Source organism: Populus alba, chromosome 8 (genome assembly GCF_005239225.2).
Source record: "Populus alba chromosome 8, ASM523922v2, whole genome shotgun sequence".
Lineage (NCBI taxonomy): Eukaryota > Viridiplantae > Streptophyta > Magnoliopsida > Malpighiales > Salicaceae > Populus > Populus alba.
In genome coordinates, this window is record NC_133291.1 from 14,119,390 (window position 1) to 14,138,023 (window position 18,634).

General features: G+C 31.7%; 2 protein-coding genes across 5 annotated transcripts; one reads left to right on the forward strand and one right to left on the reverse strand.

Moving 5' to 3' along the window:
* Positions 1–2,742: 2,742 nt before the first annotated feature.
* Positions 2,743–7,167, reverse strand: LOC118061063 (probable 1-deoxy-D-xylulose-5-phosphate synthase, chloroplastic). 2 transcript variants are annotated; one of them, XM_035074432.2, is made up of 10 exons: positions 6,798–7,167; positions 6,413–6,547; positions 6,132–6,296; positions 5,830–5,980; positions 5,082–5,353; positions 4,705–4,978; positions 4,183–4,490; positions 3,760–4,041; positions 3,375–3,659; positions 2,743–3,276 (listed from the first exon to the last, which is right to left on the reverse strand). In XM_035074432.2, exons 1-10 carry the CDS (start codon positions 6,936–6,938, stop codon positions 3,124–3,126), a joined length of 2,166 nt encoding a protein of 721 aa, XP_034930323.1. In that variant the 5' UTR covers positions 6,939–7,167; the 3' UTR covers positions 2,743–3,123. The 2 variants fall into 2 exon arrangements, with proteins under 2 accessions (XP_034930323.1, XP_034930324.1); XM_035074433.2 differs by having other exon boundaries at positions 7,027–7,156.
* An 8,613-nt stretch (positions 7,168–15,780) lies between these two features.
* Positions 15,781–18,026, forward strand: LOC118061062 (NADH dehydrogenase [ubiquinone] 1 alpha subcomplex subunit 8-B). 3 transcript variants are annotated; one of them, XM_035074428.2, is made up of 3 exons: positions 15,781–15,931; positions 16,036–16,239; positions 17,643–18,026. In XM_035074428.2, exons 1-3 carry the CDS (start codon positions 15,807–15,809, stop codon positions 17,773–17,775), a joined length of 462 nt encoding a protein of 153 aa, XP_034930319.1. In that variant the 5' UTR covers positions 15,781–15,806; the 3' UTR covers positions 17,776–18,026. The 3 variants fall into 3 exon arrangements, with proteins under 3 accessions (XP_034930319.1, XP_034930320.1, XP_034930322.1); XM_035074429.2 differs by having other exon boundaries at positions 15,828–15,934; XM_035074431.2 differs by having other exon boundaries at positions 15,845–15,951.
* The last annotated feature ends 608 nt before the right edge of the window (positions 18,027–18,634 follow it).

An 18,634-nucleotide genomic window follows, 5' to 3' on the forward strand; every position in this document is an offset into this window, starting at 1 on the left:
GCAAAACTTAAATTAGGTTTTATTTTGAATCAATTTAAAAATTAACCTAATCAAACTCCTTCTACTCTAGTCAAATCCATGTGAGACCTGGTTGGATAAATTTGAAGAACATTTCTTTTTTAAAATTCTTACCTAAAATAACGTTGTTTTATTTTAAAAAAATAAAACCAATTGACCCGGCAAATCCACAGCCCTAACTAGTCTAATAACTATGCAACTAATGATCAATGCCCTCCAATCTTCTATGATTATGGTGAAAATAATGGTTTTTCTATGGTTTTTAATGAAAAGAATCCAAATACATGTTCAATCTAGAGAGTATTTAGATTACTAACATGCGCTATGCTGCAAGTTAAATCAATTTTTTTTTATAACATAAAAAAATTTAAGTGTTGCTGACATGCTTTCTAATAAAACAATTATTTATAACCTCAAAATATGATGTTTATTGGAAAACATCTTTTTTTTAATTATTGATACAATGATATATTTATTAGATCGATCTGGTTTAACCTCTCAAATCTATAACTCTAGTCATGAGACCGTGATAACTATATAGAAAGCAAATCAAAATAAATTATGAAAACCGATTCCGAACAACTCAATGTTTAAAGATAAAATTGAAAGAAAAATATTAAATTAAAAATAAAATAAAAACTACATGAGTCAATCCGGATTAATCTACCAAACCTGCAATCCGAATCATGAGATTGATATAACCTCAAAGAAAAAAAATAAAATAAATAATGAAATTCAATTTTCAACCAACTTTATGTTCGAAGATGAAATAAAAAAATCAATTAAAAAAATAATTCGTGTTAACTCGAGCTAACTTGTTAAACCTATAGCCCGAGTCATAAAACTAGAATAATTTCATAAAAAACAAATAAAAAAAATTACAAAGATGCATTTCCAACAAATATAACGTTGAATGTTAAAATCAAGAAAAAGAAAAAAAACTCATGACACCGAGATAACTTAACAGAAAATAAATAAAAAAATTTATAAAGTTTAATTATCAAATAATTTAATATTAATTGATTAAAAAAAAATTTAAAAATAAGATTGAGTTGTTGGAGGGTGTAATTGATTAAAACTTATATATTTAATTAAAAAATACAAAAAAATAAACATAGTCAACCAAGATCAAATTGTTAAACTTGTGACCTAGGTCAGAATATCAAGATAATTTTATAGAAATCAAATTTAAAAAAACATAATATTTAAATTTTAATTGATCTAATATAAAAAAAATTAAATAAAAAAACTAATTAGATAAAACTATTTAAATCTCCATATAACATAGATGAACCTATTAAATGAACCGAGTAGGAAAGGAGATAAAAAATAAATTTAAATAAATTATTAAACTCCTAAGGTACTATTATATGCAATTAAGGTTTCTATGAATTAATGTTATAAGAAATCACACATCAATCAATCATTTGTGGACCTCACGAATTAATCCAAAACCTTATCTTAGAAAACCTTTAAATTATCATTATATATTTTTTTAATGAGGATAAGATTTATTTATTTATTTATTTTCTATTTTGAACCTACGAAATATTGTGGTGCAGAAATTTTGCTATGTAACTTGATTGGACTGAAGGGTTAATTGAATGGGAACGCATGTCCGCGTCTCTTAGTGCTTTGCGCTGTCAACGTGGAAGGCAAAGCAAAGACATGTATTGACTTTAATTATAGTTGCCTTTTTCCACAGTTGACATTTATTTATCCTTTCCCGTGACTTCTTCTTCGAAAATGCATGAACCCATCTTGGGAATAAAGAGAATTTTAATTTATTTTTTTATATTTTCATATTATTTTGACTTATTACTATTAAAATTAAATTTTAAAAAATAAAAAATATATATTATTTTAATATATTTTTAAATAAAAAATACTTTAAAAAATAATAATTAACACAACATCAAACAATAATTTCTAAATCCAATTACCGAAACCATATTATTGGCTTTCAAATAATAATTATTCACAGGCACAAATTCAAGTTTAGGAAGAAGAATAAACTATTTTAATGATTGTAATTTAAACAAGTTTTTTATAATATAAACTCATTATAACTAATTGAGATTGTTTTTATACTAAAATTAGATCTAAAATACATTGCTTTAGAATTTTAATTATTTTTCTTTATTTTCATAATTGTTTTGATTTTTTTTTTTTAAATTAGACTAGCTATACTAACCTATATAATTAAAGCATAAAAAATTCTTGTTTCTTGTTTTTTCTTTATTTAATTTATTAAATGTTTCATCGCGTACTCAAATATTGGGTCAACTTGTATATATCTTAATTATTTTTATAAATTTTAAAATTAATAATTATATAAACTGAAAAAACTTGAATATCTTTAATATCTTACTTTTGTTGGTTATTTCATGTAATTGTCACTTAGGCAATTGCCCACTGAATGTTGCGAGGATCAATTGAGGCACCGCCCCACCATCATTTGTTGTGGATAATAAAATTGACAGACAATCGCCTAGATGGTTCCGTTGAAGCCCTAGCCCCACTCGCCACCAGCCACTCGCCACTCGACATGGGCATTCCACCTTATCTCACCAAGAATAATATTTTTACATTATAGTCTGTGGTGGCCATAAACAATATTCTCTTGGGAGTTTGTGCGCATTTACAAAGTGAAGCCAAAACTTCCAATAGCATCATGCAACTGTGCTGGACCAAAATAAGCACCAAAGTATATTTCTCAAAAAATTACAGGGACCAAAATGAAGATTTATTATGAGCCATTCCCCACTTTTCATTTCATAACATGTCTTGTTACTTTTACACGACACCATATCATTACATCACACATTTTATTGCATTCCATGGCTCCATGCCAAACATGCCGTAAGAGCTATCAGATTTCAATTTTACCAGTGCCAAAAGCTTCAACGGCTTTGCATTCATCTGAAATAGCTCAGGCTGGAATGTTTATGACTCGCAAGCAAAGATGGTGCTGTTTATACATGCTGTTCTTGTCCTAGAACTGACACTGCATTCTTTACAGTGATTTGAAGGCTACACATAAATCTTACAGTCCTTCTATTTGTACGTTGTTGTAAGAATGCAAAATTGGTGTTTCCTTCTTCTTTATGATGACATAATCTCCAGAGAGTTTCTTCTTTGTCCGAGTATATTGAATACTGTTGCTGCAATGTGAGATGGTGTGAGACCAGCTTCTACCAGCTGATCAGCTGGCGATCCATGGTCGATGTACCTGTCAGGAAGAACAACCGGTCGCCACTGCAAATGATTTTCAAAGCTATGAGTGAGTATTCCGATTCCAGTCACGACAAGAACCAACGGCATAATTCATTGGGAAAAATTACAGAGATGAGTACCTTTAGGTTGCCATCTAGAAGACCATCCAGGGCCAGAAAGTGAGCAACATGAGACCCGAAGCCCCCAATTGATCCTTCTTCCACTGTAATCAAAACCTCGTGTGATTTTGCAAGGCTACGAATAAGGGCATTGTCCAATGGCTTGCAGAACCTGGCATCTGCAACTGTCAGATGAATACCGTGGCGTTCCACTAAAGAGGCAGCAGCTAAACAGCTCTGGACTGCAGTACCATAGCCTAAGAGTGCCACCCTCTCCCCTTCAATCAATATCCTGCCTTTTCCAACCTGCAAGGTAAGTTTGACGATATATTCAGAATAACATATCGATTCATCTGAAATTCTCCTCCATGGGAACAGATGCAAATAGATTATCTGCTACACCTACCTCAAGAGGAATGCCCTTGTTTTCTGGTGGCAATTGAACACCAACACCATTACCTCTCGGGTAGCGGAAACAGCTAGGACGATCATCTATAGCAGCAGCAGTAGCAACCATGTGGAAAAGCTCTGCCTCGTCAGAAGGAGCCATAACAACCATGTTAGGGAGGCATGCCATGTAAGTGACATCAAAAGCTCCACAATGTGTGGGACCATCTGCTCCCACCAACCCAGCCCTGTCCATTGCGAATCTTACTGGAAGTTTCTGCAAATCCACATCATGTACCACCTGTGGTATACACCATTTTTACATTAATAATAGTTTCTGCATGGGGGCTTGAGCCGGTGTCTGGTAACAATATAATGCCAACCAGCTATTGCAGTTTATTGTCATATAATTGGATAAGAAGGAAGAAGCTATTTGACTTGCCTGGTCATAAGCCCTCTGCAAGAAAGACGAGTAGATTGCGCAAAAAGGTTTAAGACCTTCACAGGCAAGTCCCGCAGCAAAAGTAACAGCATGCTGTTCTGCTATCCCCACATCAAAACATCTTGTCGGAAAACGGCGAAGGAATAGATTTAAGCCCGTCCCTCCTCCCATTGCAGCATGAATTGCAACAACATCTTTATCCGCCTCAGCTTCTGCAATCAAAGCCTCTGCAAAATATGTTGTGTAAGACTGTGTGCTAGCACTTGCCTTGAACTGCTTTCCAGTTGCGGGATCAAACTTGTTCACTCCTGAAAATTCAAAAAAAAAAGTGCAGTTACTCTTTTCTGATGATAAGCTCTTAGATGCAGAATGCAGTGTCATGTGATTGAATTTTTCACAGGGTTAGAAGTTGAATTGAAAGTACTAGTTTTTCCTTGTGTTCTACAAAGAGAACTGCAAAGTAGCTACTTGAGCTTTTTTAGCAGCACTGTTTTTCTTGTGGACTTTGTCCCTTGTATTTACCGTGGTACTTGTCCGCAGCTCTCTCAGCATATGGATACCCCCGACCTTTCTCGGTGACAACATGGATCAGGACAGGACCTGTTGTTTTGGTACTCTTCACCTCTTTGAGAATGGCAATAAGATCATCAATATTATGCCCATCCACCGGACCAATATAATACAGACCAAGCTCTTCAAAGAGGGTTGAACCAGAACCACTGATCATTCCACGAGCATATTCGTCAACCTTTGCTGCCAATTCATGCATCGGTCCACCAATTTGTTTTGTAACTCCCTGCAATAGTTTCAGTAGCAACAAAACCAGTTTTCAGTTCCAATAAGTTAATCAAAGCATACCCTCCGCCCCATGCCAGCCCCTATCTCCCATGTGTATTTACCTTAGCAACCTCTCTTAGTTCTCTGAGAGGCCTGTTTGATTGCAGCCTACTGAGAGCACTGCTCAAGGCTCCGACAGGTGGTATTGGCCCATCTAAATTGGCAGTTGGTAAAGAAACCTGTTTGTTGTCATTAAGAATAACGATCATATCAGAGTCTAGGTACCCTGCATTGTTCATAGCTTCATAAGCTTGTCCTGCTGTCATGGCACCATCACCTATAACAGCAACCACATTGTTCGCTCTTCCTTTTAGATCTCTCCCCACAGCCATTCCTGTCCACCAAAACCACCCAAAGTTCATATATCATGTGAAGGCAGGCCCTACTCGTTCAATTTGTTTCGAAGTAAATTTTGCCAATAACAGTTCAAATAGTTTGAACTGAGATCCAATCAAAACATTATGTGAATAAATGATGCTAGCTAGGTGCGATGATTCCATATTCACGAAACACTAGCATATTAGAAAATGAATAAATAAGTCTGTAGAATCCAACAAATTTAAGAGATAAATATATAAATGTGGAATCCATGCTGCAGGATTGCAGTGATTAAATCAATCTCAAGAAGAACGTTAGACATCTAGCATTCGCTACTTTGGGAATAGCACTCAGCTGAGAGAACTTAGGAAACACTCTAGAACTGCAACAAGAGGTTTGACAAGGAACCGGAAAAAAACAACGAACATAGATAATAATAGTCCAACGTAATTGTAAAAATTCATTATGTTTAGAAGGGAGACAGATCAGTACCCAAGCCAGCAGAAATGGTGGTAGAGCTGTGACCAGTGCCAAAACAATCGTATTCACTCTCCGATCGCTTTGTAAAACCAGCCAATCCATTAGTCTGCCTTATTGTATGCATCTTGTCTCTTCTCCCAGTCAGAATCTTGTGAGGGTAAGCCTGCAAACCAGTAGTGGTACAGTTATCTTTAGATCCATCATCACAAAAAAGCGTGCTATCTTAGACAAATCTCTGTTTTAATCAGCTGCAACAAGAAAGAATAAACTAGTTAAACTAAACAAGAATTAGAGCAAAAAAAAAAAAAAAAAACCTGATGGCCAACATCCCACAGTATCTTGTCTTGAGGGCTATTGAAAACATAGTGAAGAGCCACGGTGAGCTCCACAACACCAAGGCTAGAGCCCAAGTGACCCCCAGTTTTCGAAACATTGAAGATAACATCGGACCGCAGCTCCTCTGCTAGTTGTTTTAGCTCCTATATTGATATGATGATCACCAGTAAGTAAAGTGCATGTACAAATACTCTATGATGGTAAAGTTTTTCACTTTTTCCATGAATACAAAAGTAGACATGTCGTTTTAGTTATTGACCTTGATAGATAGATTTTTCATATGAATTGGATAGTTTACGGTGTCCAAGAGAGGTGTTGGTGGCCTCTGTGAAGGAAACTCTCCGCTCTCTGATAGTGATGCACAAACCCCATTTGGCCTTTTCTTGACATGTACCTAAACAGCACAAAAACACCCTTTTCTTTCAACAGTCTACTTCTCCTATGTACACTAAACTGAGATTTGGAAAGAATTAAAATTACAGAGAAACTTGGTGGGCTCTTTCTCAATGTTAAGATTGAAGCTTTGCAAAAACTTTATAAGAAAAGTAAAATGAAAAGAATTGAATTTTGACACGATGAACAAGAGCTAGCTGGTCATCTTTTATCATCGATATTACTCCATATATGTAAAGAGTAAGTCAAACCTGATTGATCTTATTAAAAGATTGGCACAGCAGATCTGTTCTCCATAAGAAATGAGAAGATAAAAAACTATAATTTTGAAGGTGGTCTAAACTTGTGAAACTATTGACATGAGCAGGCAAAGAAAATGCAGAGAGAGCCATAGGAGATGCGAGAAAAACAAAGAAGAGTGCTTAAACACAGAGAACCAAGAAACAGAAACAGTGTAGAAGAAGAAGAAGAACTTGTCACCGAGAGAAATTCCCCACTAATGAATGTTCGGTGGTAGTGGCTAATTAATTAAATAATGGAGGGAGGAGGGTGTGTGGCTGTCTGTTAATAACGGAAGTTGAGAGAGAGACAGAGACAGAGACAGAGACAGAGACAGAGACAGAGAGGTCTGCAAGTGAAAAGGTGGTAATTTTGGGTGATGTGTATATATATAGTCTTTACCAGTTACCAGCAGCATTACAGTGTCTGCGTCGAGCCTTCTCCATGGAGCCACCTAATTGGAAATCACGAAAGGATAGAATGCATGGATATTGATGGAAAAGAGTAAAAAAGTAGAGGACATTGATTCTTTCAAAATGCATCGAAATCTTAATATTTCTTACACAATGCAATAATATTATAATAACAAAAGCTAAACGGTGAAAAACTAGCTTTTCTTGTAAAATACCGTGAATTGTTACTTTTTTTCATATTTTTTTTAAATATGTTTTTTTATTCTATTTTTTTAAAAATTATTTTTGTTAATTTTATTTTTTAATATTAAGTTAATTGAGAATTTAATTTTATAATTTTTTTTATTTTATCTTTTTATAAGATTAGCATGGTTTATGGATTTGTAAAGGTAACCCAAGTTGTCCCAATTTATGAATTTTGTAGATTTTTTTAATTGAACTTGATTTTTTTATAGTCTATTTTATTCTCATGTTATTGAAAAAATAGATTTTTTAAAAAAAACATGTTATTAAACTTTATAAAGTAACAAAAATTAAAGAATGTGGAGGAAACTACTATTCACCCAAGAGTCATTGCACTGTGAATTACAATAGTAATATACAATGTTTTGCTTCTTCTTGTATTTTTTTGCTTTATTTTCATTTTTAAATTTTTTATAGTTTTTTTTCAAATATATTTTTATCGATTTCATCTTTTAAAATTGAGATGGTTTATAAATTAGCTTCGTAATTTTTTTTTTTATTATTTTTTTTTTATTTGAGGATAATGTGGTTTATGGGTTTGTCAAAGTTACCCAAGTTGTCTCAGTTTGAGAATTTGGTGGGTTGTATTTTTTTTTTTTTAATTGAACTTAACTTTTTTTATAGTCTATTTTTTTTCTCATATAATTAAAAAAAAATGATTTTAGAGAAAAGTCATGGTATTGAACTTTATAAAGTAACAAAAATTAAAAGATGTGAGGAAACCATTCTTCACCCACACACGTTGCACTGTGAATGACAATAATAACCCATAGTGTTTTGCTTTCTTTCTTTTTTTCTTTATGCTTTTGAATTTTTCTCATGATTTTTTTTAAATTTATTTTTGTTGATTTTATCTTTTTAATATTAGGATGGTTGAGAATTTGAATTCATAATTTGTTTCCTTTTATTTTACCTTTCTATAAGATTAACATGGCTTGTGAGTTTGTCAGGGTAACCCGAGTTGTCTTAGTTTACGAGTTTGATAAGGTGTTTTTTTTAGTTAAACTTGACTTTTTTATTGTCTATTTTTTTCTTATATAATTAAAAAAATAGTTTGAGAAAAAAAAAATTATGTTATTGAACTTTATGAAGTCCATGAACCTATTCACAAGTTTGTCTAATTGACTTGGCTCGCGGGTTTAGCATGTTTAACTTTTTTAAATTAGTTTTGTTTTTCATCCTTAGATACTGGGTTAATTGAGATTTCAGTTTCATAATTGGTTTCGTTTCATCTTTTATAAGGTTATCATGATCTAAAAAAACATCTTGATATTATATTGATATTTGATTTTGCAATAATTTATTTTTGTTATCATATAGTTAAATGAAAAATAGATTCAAAAAAATAATTATAATCCTAGTAGAGTTCATAACCTAGTAGAGTTCACAAGTTTGGTGTACTAACTCGACTTACTCGATTCATAGGTTTAACAAGTTTTCCAACCAATATGATATATATATTTTTTTATTTTTGGTCTTTTTTATTATTATTTTTTAATTTATTCCTTTTCAATTCCATCATTTAGTATTAGTTTGGTTGGGGAATGGACTATATTATTGATTTTTGTTTGCTTTTTAAGGATAATTGTCTCACATAAAGGTTTATTTTTAGATTAATGTTCAATTTTGTGAGCATTTGTTTATATCATATAATTAAATAAAAAAAATACTAAAAAATTATCAAAGTTAATAGAGTCCATGAACTGGGTTGCCTATGAGGGAAGGTTGATTCAATATGTCATCATCTCAATATTTTTTTTTTAAAAAAAACATTATCATCTTGAAGTTTTTTTAAAAGCTAAATCATGTTTTTATCAATCATCAAGGTTTTATTTGGACCTATAAAATTGATCGATTTAAGTCAAGTTAGCTCTCACACTATTTAATTAAAACTTGAGATAGACAAAGAGTTGAGTTAGAAGGTTTCAAAATTAACTCTCCTAGTTAAATTTAATAACACTATTAAAAAATCCTCTGTACTCTTAATATATTTTTTTATATTTTAAAAAAATTGATATTAACCCACGGCGGAGCGCATGTCAATATATTTTAGTACGTTTGAGTTGTTGTAGATTTTTTTAAAATGTTTTTTGCTTTTAATTGTATTAAAATAATTTTTTTATTTTTTAAAAAATTATTTTTAACATCAGCAAATCAAAATGATCCAAAATCACTAAAAATAATTAATTTAAAACAGAAAAAATCAAATTTTGACAACCTCAATGCCAAACACACTTATATGGTTTTGTTTTCAATTTTCTATATATATGTGTGTGTGTGTGTGTGAGAATAAAAATTTAATATTTGAAGTATTTTTTATGGTTATAATATTATTAGTCTTAAATATTTTAACTTATAACAAATTTTGTTATCTTTTATGTCTATCTATGTTTTTGTTTCCTATTTGAAAATTAGAATTGCATCATCCAGGGTTTTTATTTATTAATTTTAGGCAATGTAAGATAACTTAAAGGTTATTTAAAATTACTTATATACTGTAATCTATAATATTCAATATAAATTCAATTGATAAATAAGTTAACTCACATGTTTGGAAAAGATAAAATTGAATTTCATTTTGTTTTTTATATTATTCTCATCACCTTCATCTTATTTCTTCAAATATCTCTAAAAAAAATAGATAGATAGATAGATAACAATTTTTCTAAAATTAGATTTAACATTAAATTATTATTATTTTTAAATTGTAAATCAAATGGATTAACTTTTAATTTACTTTTTGTGTTATTTTTAGAGATTGAATTTCATTTTAAATTTAATTCTCAATGCTCAAAATGATTTTAAATATAGAATTTCATTAAAAACATTGAATTCAAAGGGATCTAAACATAATTAAATTTCTATAATTCATACATCTTTAGTGGGTATAATATTATATGCATGTATTTTGCCTATGCGAGGTTAACAAAGGGTTAGTCTATAAGAAAAATGAACAATACGCTCATAAAATGGCAAAAAGCCACGATCATGAATACCAATTGATGATGAACAAAAGGCAACAATCTAGACGACGAGTGAACCAAATAGAAATTATTTAATAAAAGGACTTTAGCCACCGCAAAAAGGGGTAAGAATGATGAGGTGAAGAAAAAAAAAAAAAAGGATGGTGGTTGTAATTATTTTTTAAAATATTTTTTATTTAAAAATATATTTTTTATTTTTTAAAAATTATTTTTGATATTAGCGCATTAAAATAATATAAAAACACTAAAAAATATTAATTAAAAATAAATTAAAAAAATAATTTTTTTTTTAAAACACTTTTATAATATAAAAACAAATAGTTATGTCTAACTAGTGATTGATTATTAAAAAAAACATTATTAAAAGGCAATATTTATGCTTTCAAAAAAGGACCAACGCAGACTGTTACATGAGCTTTAAATCATGTTATGAAATTTTAATTGGATTTTTTTAAAAATAATTGATCAAAGGTTAAGTTGGTCATTATAAATCAAAGTGAAGTAGGAATAATAAATTGTGGAATGAGAATAACATTTTTATCAATGAAAATTGTTCAAAAATTAATTAAATCCAATCATTTTTGTGTTATATATATAGTAATTAAATATTATTTAAATACATGTTTTAAAATTAACTAATTTTAATTATTTTATTTCAAATATATTAGATAATATTTTGGGTGGTCTCGCCTGTATTCTAAAAATATATAGAGATATGAAATCATTAAGTATTTTAAAAATATATTTTTAAAAAAAATATATTAAAATAATTTTTTATTTTTTATTTCAAAACATTAAAACCATAAAAAAATATTAAAAAAACATTAATTTATAGTTTTTCAAGTAAAACACACCGAAAAGCAGAAATCACCCGTAATCTCAGACGCTTCCTGAACAGTTAGACTAAAAAATAACAGTCATTCCATGATTGCAGGTGGAGTATTGAAGATCATATATCACGACATAATCTTGATGAAAGGAGAAAAGCGATGGAAGATGCAATCACATAGCAAAAGATGGATTTTGGAGAAACACAAGCCCATGATTGCAATAAATTAGGACCTAGAAAATACAATTAGTATTGGCCTATGCGCAGAAAACTGGATTGTAAATATACTAAATAACCAGATGATCACCCCCGGAGAACAGAATACAGTCCCCGCTTCAATTTTGACAGATCAAGTAGAGCAAGGCTATGGCTCTGTACTTCTGTTGGGTACTGCTCTGATTCCAAGTAATTTTTGCCCTGTTCTTAAAAGTAGAAGAGCTCGGTGGCTGACCAAACAGACCCATCGATACCCATCGGAAATGCCGCTGTCATTGAGCTTGTTTCTTGCACGCTCAGGCTCAGTCGAGGAAATGTGCTGAGCTAGAGCAGAGTTTGTGCATGGCTTTGGTTGCAAATCAAGAATCTCTTCAGGTAGTATGGAACACCCCTCCTCTTGGACTGACTGAAGCTAATTTTGCAGGCTGATGGTACGGAGATTTGTGTGTTTATGAGCTTATTCCGTTCTCTCACAATCGGCGATTGTAGGACTCTCATTCCGGGGGTCACTCTCACAGCTGTAGCGTTGTGTGATCATTGAGGTTTTTCTACATTCCGAGCTTTAGTGCGTGATGGAAGCAAGAAAAGAGACGAAATGGATTCTTCGACAGACAGTTGAATTTATGCCAAGCTCAATTACTCTGTGTTTAGCATGTTTACTATCCATTTTATGGTGAATTTGGCTAACTCTCAGACCTAAATTTTTTGAAGCTAACATGTTTGGCAAATCAATTTATTTCTGGTTTTTTTTATTTATAAAAATCTGTAAAAAAAAAAAATATTGACTCATCATTATGATATCACAAAACAAAAATTCAGCAAATGTCCACACTCTAGACCATCCATCCATCTCTCTGGTGGCGGAGGGAGGACCACGGAACACAAATTGAACCAACAATATATATATACAAATGCGAGAAGCCTCTCGCATTGCCTTGTCTTGAGAAATTAATAGAGCCTCAAAAAAATTTGGATTATTTTCAAAATTAATAAAAAAATCTATTAAAAGAAAAAAAAATTAATAAAGTCTAATTTTCAATTAAATAAATATTGAATGGTAAAATTAAAAAAATATTAGCTTATAAAAAAAAATCAAGCAAACCTAGAAAAAGCTTCTAAATATATAGGTTAATCCTTCAAATTTACAACTTATGAAATCTTAGACCTGGATTTAATCAGGAAATTCAATTTTCAACCAATTTAATATTGAAAGATGAGTCCAAAAAAATATATCAATTAAAACAATCTCCAAAGTAAAAAAAAAAATCAAAAGAAGGAGAATTAAATTTGATAACAAAAAAAAATATAAAGAAGGATGAAATTGTAAAAAAAAATCATTTATAAAAATTAGCTCAAATAAAAAATAACAATTAAAAAAAATAATGAACAAGATCTAATAGATAAAAAAAATTGGAGAATTAAATTAAAAAAAAAATCTCAATTTTACAAACTATTTAAAATAAAACAAATAGTAATAAAAAGAATAAGAACCAAATCTGGAAAAAAAAAATAAACCGAATGGCTACTTTGAAATTTTGAAAGGCGAACATGAAAATTGAGGAGGAAAAAAAAATTGCCGATATTAAACCAAATATTCATTGACCACACGTGTTGTCCAGGGATGGGAGGTCGCCAAGAATATTTGAATGCCGCCCTTGAAGTTGGCATTTGGCCACCAGACAATGACACACGCACCACCCGACTAGTACAACAACCACTACGTGCAATGCATGCATCGACCATGTTTTAATGATATTGATAATGATAAAATTATAATAGTGCTAATTTATCAACATGATAATAATAATAAAAAAAAAAACTGAATATAAAAAATAGCCCTAGATATATGTCAAAGAAAATTCAACTTTAAAATTAAGTCATTTTAGTATGCTTAAAAAATTAAAAATATGAAAATGCCCCTTTGGACATCAACTTTTAAAAAATTAATTTCAAGTGTAATATATTCATATTACAATGCATAGGGGGATGTAAAAAGACTGATTTATCCAGTGTTTTAAGACCCGGCCCGGCCCGGCGGGTCGATCCGGGACCCGGCTGACCCGGGCCTATGGCCGGGCTGGGTCTAAGGAAAAAACAGGCTGGGAATTGGCCCGGCCAACTCGGAGGGTCGACCCGGGACCCGGCCACACCCGGTTGAGACCCGGTCGATAAATTTAGTGATTCTTTTATTAACCAGCTGCTGCTACACCTCTTATATAGCCTCCCGTGGAGTTGAAGAAGCTTGACAAAAGCAGCAGGCCACTACCTCACTTCTTTTGCTCCAAAATTACAGTCGAAGAAATTTCTTCAAGATTTCTTTCAGAAAAGTTTATGAAGGTGTTTGGTATTTTTTTTATTGCTTCTCCAAAACTCAAAATTCCTCAAGTCAGAGATCCAAACTCGAAGATTCAAATTTATTTTCCTCGAGTCCTCCATCTTACTCATCATCTGTGGTAAGAAAGTCAAAGAGCAATGGAAGTGAAGTTCATCAAAATCCAAACAAGCTGTTGGTCTGTGTCGTTGTGCTAATTAAGGCAGAGAAGAAGCCAAGAGCCGAGAAGAGAAAATAGGAGCAGCCAAGCTTGCCCTTGAAAAGAATGGTTTTGCTCTTCCTCGTTACAGAGGTAGTATTCGGCCATTCAACGGGAGACAAAATATGTTCAGGGTGTGGTCTTGTCTTAGAATCTCACTCGATCGATGAAACATCAAAGTGAAGAACTTCTGCGAATGAATCAGGAGATAACGATCCAGTTCGTGTTGATGGATCCACTCCACACAATATTTTTTTTTTTTATATAGGTTTTTTTGGGTTGACCCGGGTGAACCCGGGTGAACCCAGGTCAACCCATCTGACTCGTAACCCGGAAGGTCGACCGGGTCAATGACCGGGTCGGGTTTCAAAACTATGAATTTATCTTTTATTGATATGTTTATGACCAATAAACCCTTATGAAAAGATTTTATTACATCTTATAGCTAGTTATTTAGTTTGTTTTGAAATTATAAAATAGCCTTTTAACTATGAATTAATACATTAGTTTTAACACACCTTTTTATATTTTCTTATGATTGTTATTTTTATAAAACCCTGCTGTATGGTTAACTTGGGATTTACGGGTGTTTGATAGTATAGTAACAATTATTTTTAAAAGTATTTTTTACTCAGAAATATATCAAAATAATATTTTTATTTATTTTTTTATTTATTTTTTATATTAGCACATCAAAATGATATGAAAACACCAAAAAAATATTAATTTAAAGCAAAAAAATTAATTTTTTTAAAAAACATTTTTGAAATACAAAAACAAACATGCTTTTGATTATGATTGGGTTAAAAAAAGTGTAGAAATAAGCAATTACACCTGAAAATAATAGGAAAACACAAGGCAACAAAAAAAAAAAACCCCATTAGATCAAATCAAGGTAACATGACACCATAGTTATTAATATTGGACTAGCCTGGCAGATCAACCCGAGATCCAATTGACCTGGTAGCTGGACCAATCCAGGTAAGGAAAAAGACCTACAAAAGCAAAAAAAATGTTCAAACCCGATCGACCCGCCTGGGTCGACCCATGACCTGGACAACCTAATAAAACCCGGTAGAGACCCTTTTTTTTTTTTCAAATGTGTTTTTTTTTTTTACCCAAGGACCTTTTTTTTATATTTTTTAGTTGGTTAGTAATCATTTTCGAAGTTCATTATATAAATACTATAATAATGTTTTATTGTTTTAATGTGGAATTTGAAATCCTTTAACATATATATATTTTATGTTTACAAGAAAAAAAAAGTTATTTTTTAAATATGAGATTTGAAGTCTTTTAATATATATACTCTATGTTCATAAAAAAAAAAAAGGTTATATTTTTTTTAATGTGAAATAAAAAAAAAAAACTTTTTGATTCAAATACTTTAACTTAAAAGGATAACATAATATCTTTTTAATTTGAGATAAAAAAACTTTTTAAAATAATCTTTTAAATTTTATTAATTATAACATGTATAGTCTATATTTACATAAATTATTTTTTAATTTTTTTATATAAAATACTAAAACTTCAAATATCTTTTCTAATTTTTTTAAATTAATTCAAATTAACTTAAATTAATCCCAATTAACGTATATAATCCAAAACCCAATGTCCCAATCCCTTGGTCAGATCATCTCCAGAATCAGGTTTAATATCTATGCATGACACGTTAAACTGCAACTCGGTTAAAATCCGGTCTCTATTTTTCCAAAACCTTTGTGGACATGAAGCTAAATTACATAAGTACCCTCCGTGATTAATGTGTATTTCCCAAACTGGCCTTACCGGTCCTGTTAGCAATAATCTGTCAGCATTGCTCCTCCTCCTTAATGTCTTCTCATTTTCGCACCCTCTCCCTCTGTCCTCTCTCTCAGTAGCAACCAAGTGGTAAAAAGGAAACTGAAGTACAAGTTTCTTGTCAATTACATGATGTTCTGTTTGGTTCCTGAGAAAATGTGTGAGCTCATTGAAATTTGTTACTTTTGTAGATTATTGTTGAAGATGGCGACGAGTGCGGTGGACGCGACTGGGAATCCGATCCCGACATCAGCGGTGCTAACGACTGCATCGAAGCATATAGCGACAAGATGCTTTTCAGAAAATGTGGAGTTTCTCAAGTGCAAGAAGAAGGATCCAAACCCGGAGAAATGCCTCGATAAAGGCCAGCAAGTCACTCGCTGTGTCCTTGGATTGTAAGTGCAAATCTTTACAATTTTCTCTTGTATTATTTTCCTCCTGATACTGTTTGCTGATGGTTGCTAATTCGTTATTAATTGAGTTAATTAATGATGTTTGATTGTAATTTAACTACTGGTATTAAGGGGTTTGGGGATTTTGTTTGGAATATGAAGGTGGATGAAATACTGGGCTTTGTTTATTTTATTTTGGGTCTGTTTAGATGTTGAAATGTTGTGGAATTGAGCTAAAAAGCAAGGTTGGATTCTCTGTTTTTCTGTGTGGTTCGAGTTGAGGAATGATTACGTAAACCTTGTGAGGATGATTGATTTTGCTAGATATGAAGTTTCTAGGGTTGCTTTTATTGTTTAGGCGTCAGACTTGAATGATTGGTTTGTGTACCATTTATTGTTTTTGAATTCTTTGTGGAGCTATGATCGAATTATGTTGAATGTGTGTTTTTATCTTTGGCATTGCAAGTTTGGAAAAAGCAGCTGATTGATGCTTATTGTTAGCTTTTTGTGCATTGAGTGGCTGCAACTAAATGCATGATATTGCTACTGCCCTACTTTGAGAAACAGAAAGGTTAGTGTCCGGCAAGAGCTTTGAAATTATAAATTACCTGTCCACCTAAAGAATGTAGATAGTAAAGAATTTGAACCTTATTGATATTGATTAGGTTCCTGGGTCATAATCCAAGCAATTAGTCATAAGAGTATAAAGCTTCGATTAAAAAAAACAAAAAACAAGAGTATAAAGTCCATGCTTTAAATGGTCTTAAGCTAATTGCCTTTAACAATCCTTTAATGAAATCGGCAACTGACGGAGTCCAATCGAATGTATTTTCCCATCCTTCAACTTCTAAATTGTGTCTGTAGTTTATAACTTGAATGTTAATTTCTCACATTCTGTTGTCTTAGCAATTTGAACGTCGAAGACTATTAAAGATTCAGACAGATTGATCATACTGTAGAGAGAAACGAATTACAAGCATTGGCACTTCCACAATTAAATTTATAGCATGCATGAACAAAATTAGGCTAGTTCTGCTTGTTGAATAAATAATCATTCTTGAATGTCTCATCGACCATTATAGTAGCCTGTTAGATAGTCTGAAGGTTATTGTCTTCCTGCATGTGATACTGTGAACAAGTTGTGCCACAAACTTGATATTAAGTTTTTATTATTTTGATAGTTTGTATGTCTTATTTATACCCCACGGGTAAGGTTGCGTGATTTATTATAGAATAATATTTAATGAGCTGCATACAAAATATTTAAAAGGATTCTATTGAATGAAGGCTGTTAGAACCGAAGGCTGTTAGAACCTTCAATAACTTGTTGCATCAAACAACAAACCGCGAGCACATGCTCGCTGTTCACAGTTCAGTACCAAATTTTGAGATGTTTTCCACTGCAGGCTGAAAGATCTTCACCAGAAGTGCACAAAAGAGATGGATGCTTACGTTGGTTGCATGTATTACTATACAAATGAATTTGATTTGTGTCGCAAAGAGCAACAGGCATTCGAGAAAGCTTGCCCTTTGGAATGATTGGCAAATGAGACTGGTAATCAAGCTCACAATAATTTAGGTCACAAAACATTTTGTGATGAGCAGACATTTTCTGTTGCGTGCATTTTTCTTCTCTCTTTCTGTGAATTGTCTCCTTTTTGGTACGCTCTGATTCTACTTTCAGATTGCTTTCAAAAGAAAGTACAGTATGTTTCCTCCTCCTTGAGCATGTTTTCCGATTACTATATTTGCTTTTGAGGTGATTGAACGGTTTCCATTTTGGTTTCTGAGATCTGCTGTGTACATGAAAATACTGGTGTTTGATGAACATTCTAAAAAAAAAAAAAAAAACAAAACAAACCTAAGAGAGGTTTGGTGCGGTACAATAATGGAGACACCAAATGTGAATGAAGGAGATAGGATTTTGCAAATCTCTCCCGCTGTATATTGTTGCCAGCATTGCTGGACTAAGTATGCTTTTAAGATTTTGGTTTTTTTTTGTGTTCAAAAGTGTTTTTATTTAGAAATATATCTAAATAATATTTTTTTTATTTTTAAAAAGTTGTTTTTGATATAATGTATAAAAATAATTTGAAAACACTAAAAAATATTAATTTTAAAAAAAAATTTTAAAAAAAAAAACACATTTATAATGTAAAAACATTTATAGCCCAAGTTATCGCAGGCTGCATGATAGCTATTACAAAAATATCAATAAATACACAATTTTTTAATCTAAACCACAAAATCAACCTGTAGGGAAGGGTACACCAGGCGTGCACAAAGGGTTACCGTATAGTTGCCGGCCTGATTCAAGGTCTGATACGGTAAAGGGGGTTATTAGGATATAGGGTCAATTTGTTGATCTCTCTCTCTTTTTATTGAAATTGTATTATTT

Bases quoted from the DNA above. Each gene is read 5' to 3' on its own strand.
- LOC118061062 (XM_035074428.2), top strand. From the start codon at position 15,807: ATGTGTATTTCCCAAACTGGCCTTACCGGTCCTGTTAGCAATAATCTG. The intron at 15,932-16,035 runs GTGGTAAAAAGG...TTACTTTTGTAG, and splicing joins TCTCTCTCAGTAGCAACCAA to ATTATTGTTGAAGATGGCGA. The intron at 16,240-17,642 runs GTAAGTGCAAAT...TTTCCACTGCAG, and splicing joins ACTCGCTGTGTCCTTGGATT to GCTGAAAGATCTTCACCAGA.
- LOC118061063 (XM_035074432.2), bottom strand. From the start codon at position 6,938: ATGGCTCTCTCTGCATTTTCTTTGCCTGCTCATGTCAATAGTTTCACA. The intron at 6,548-6,797 runs GTTTGACTTACT...TGTGCTGTTTAG, and splicing joins CTTTTAATAAGATCAATCAG to GTACATGTCAAGAAAAGGCC. The intron at 4,042-4,182 runs GCAAGTCAAATA...TGTATACCACAG, and splicing joins TGCAGAGGGCTTATGACCAG to GTGGTACATGATGTGGATTT.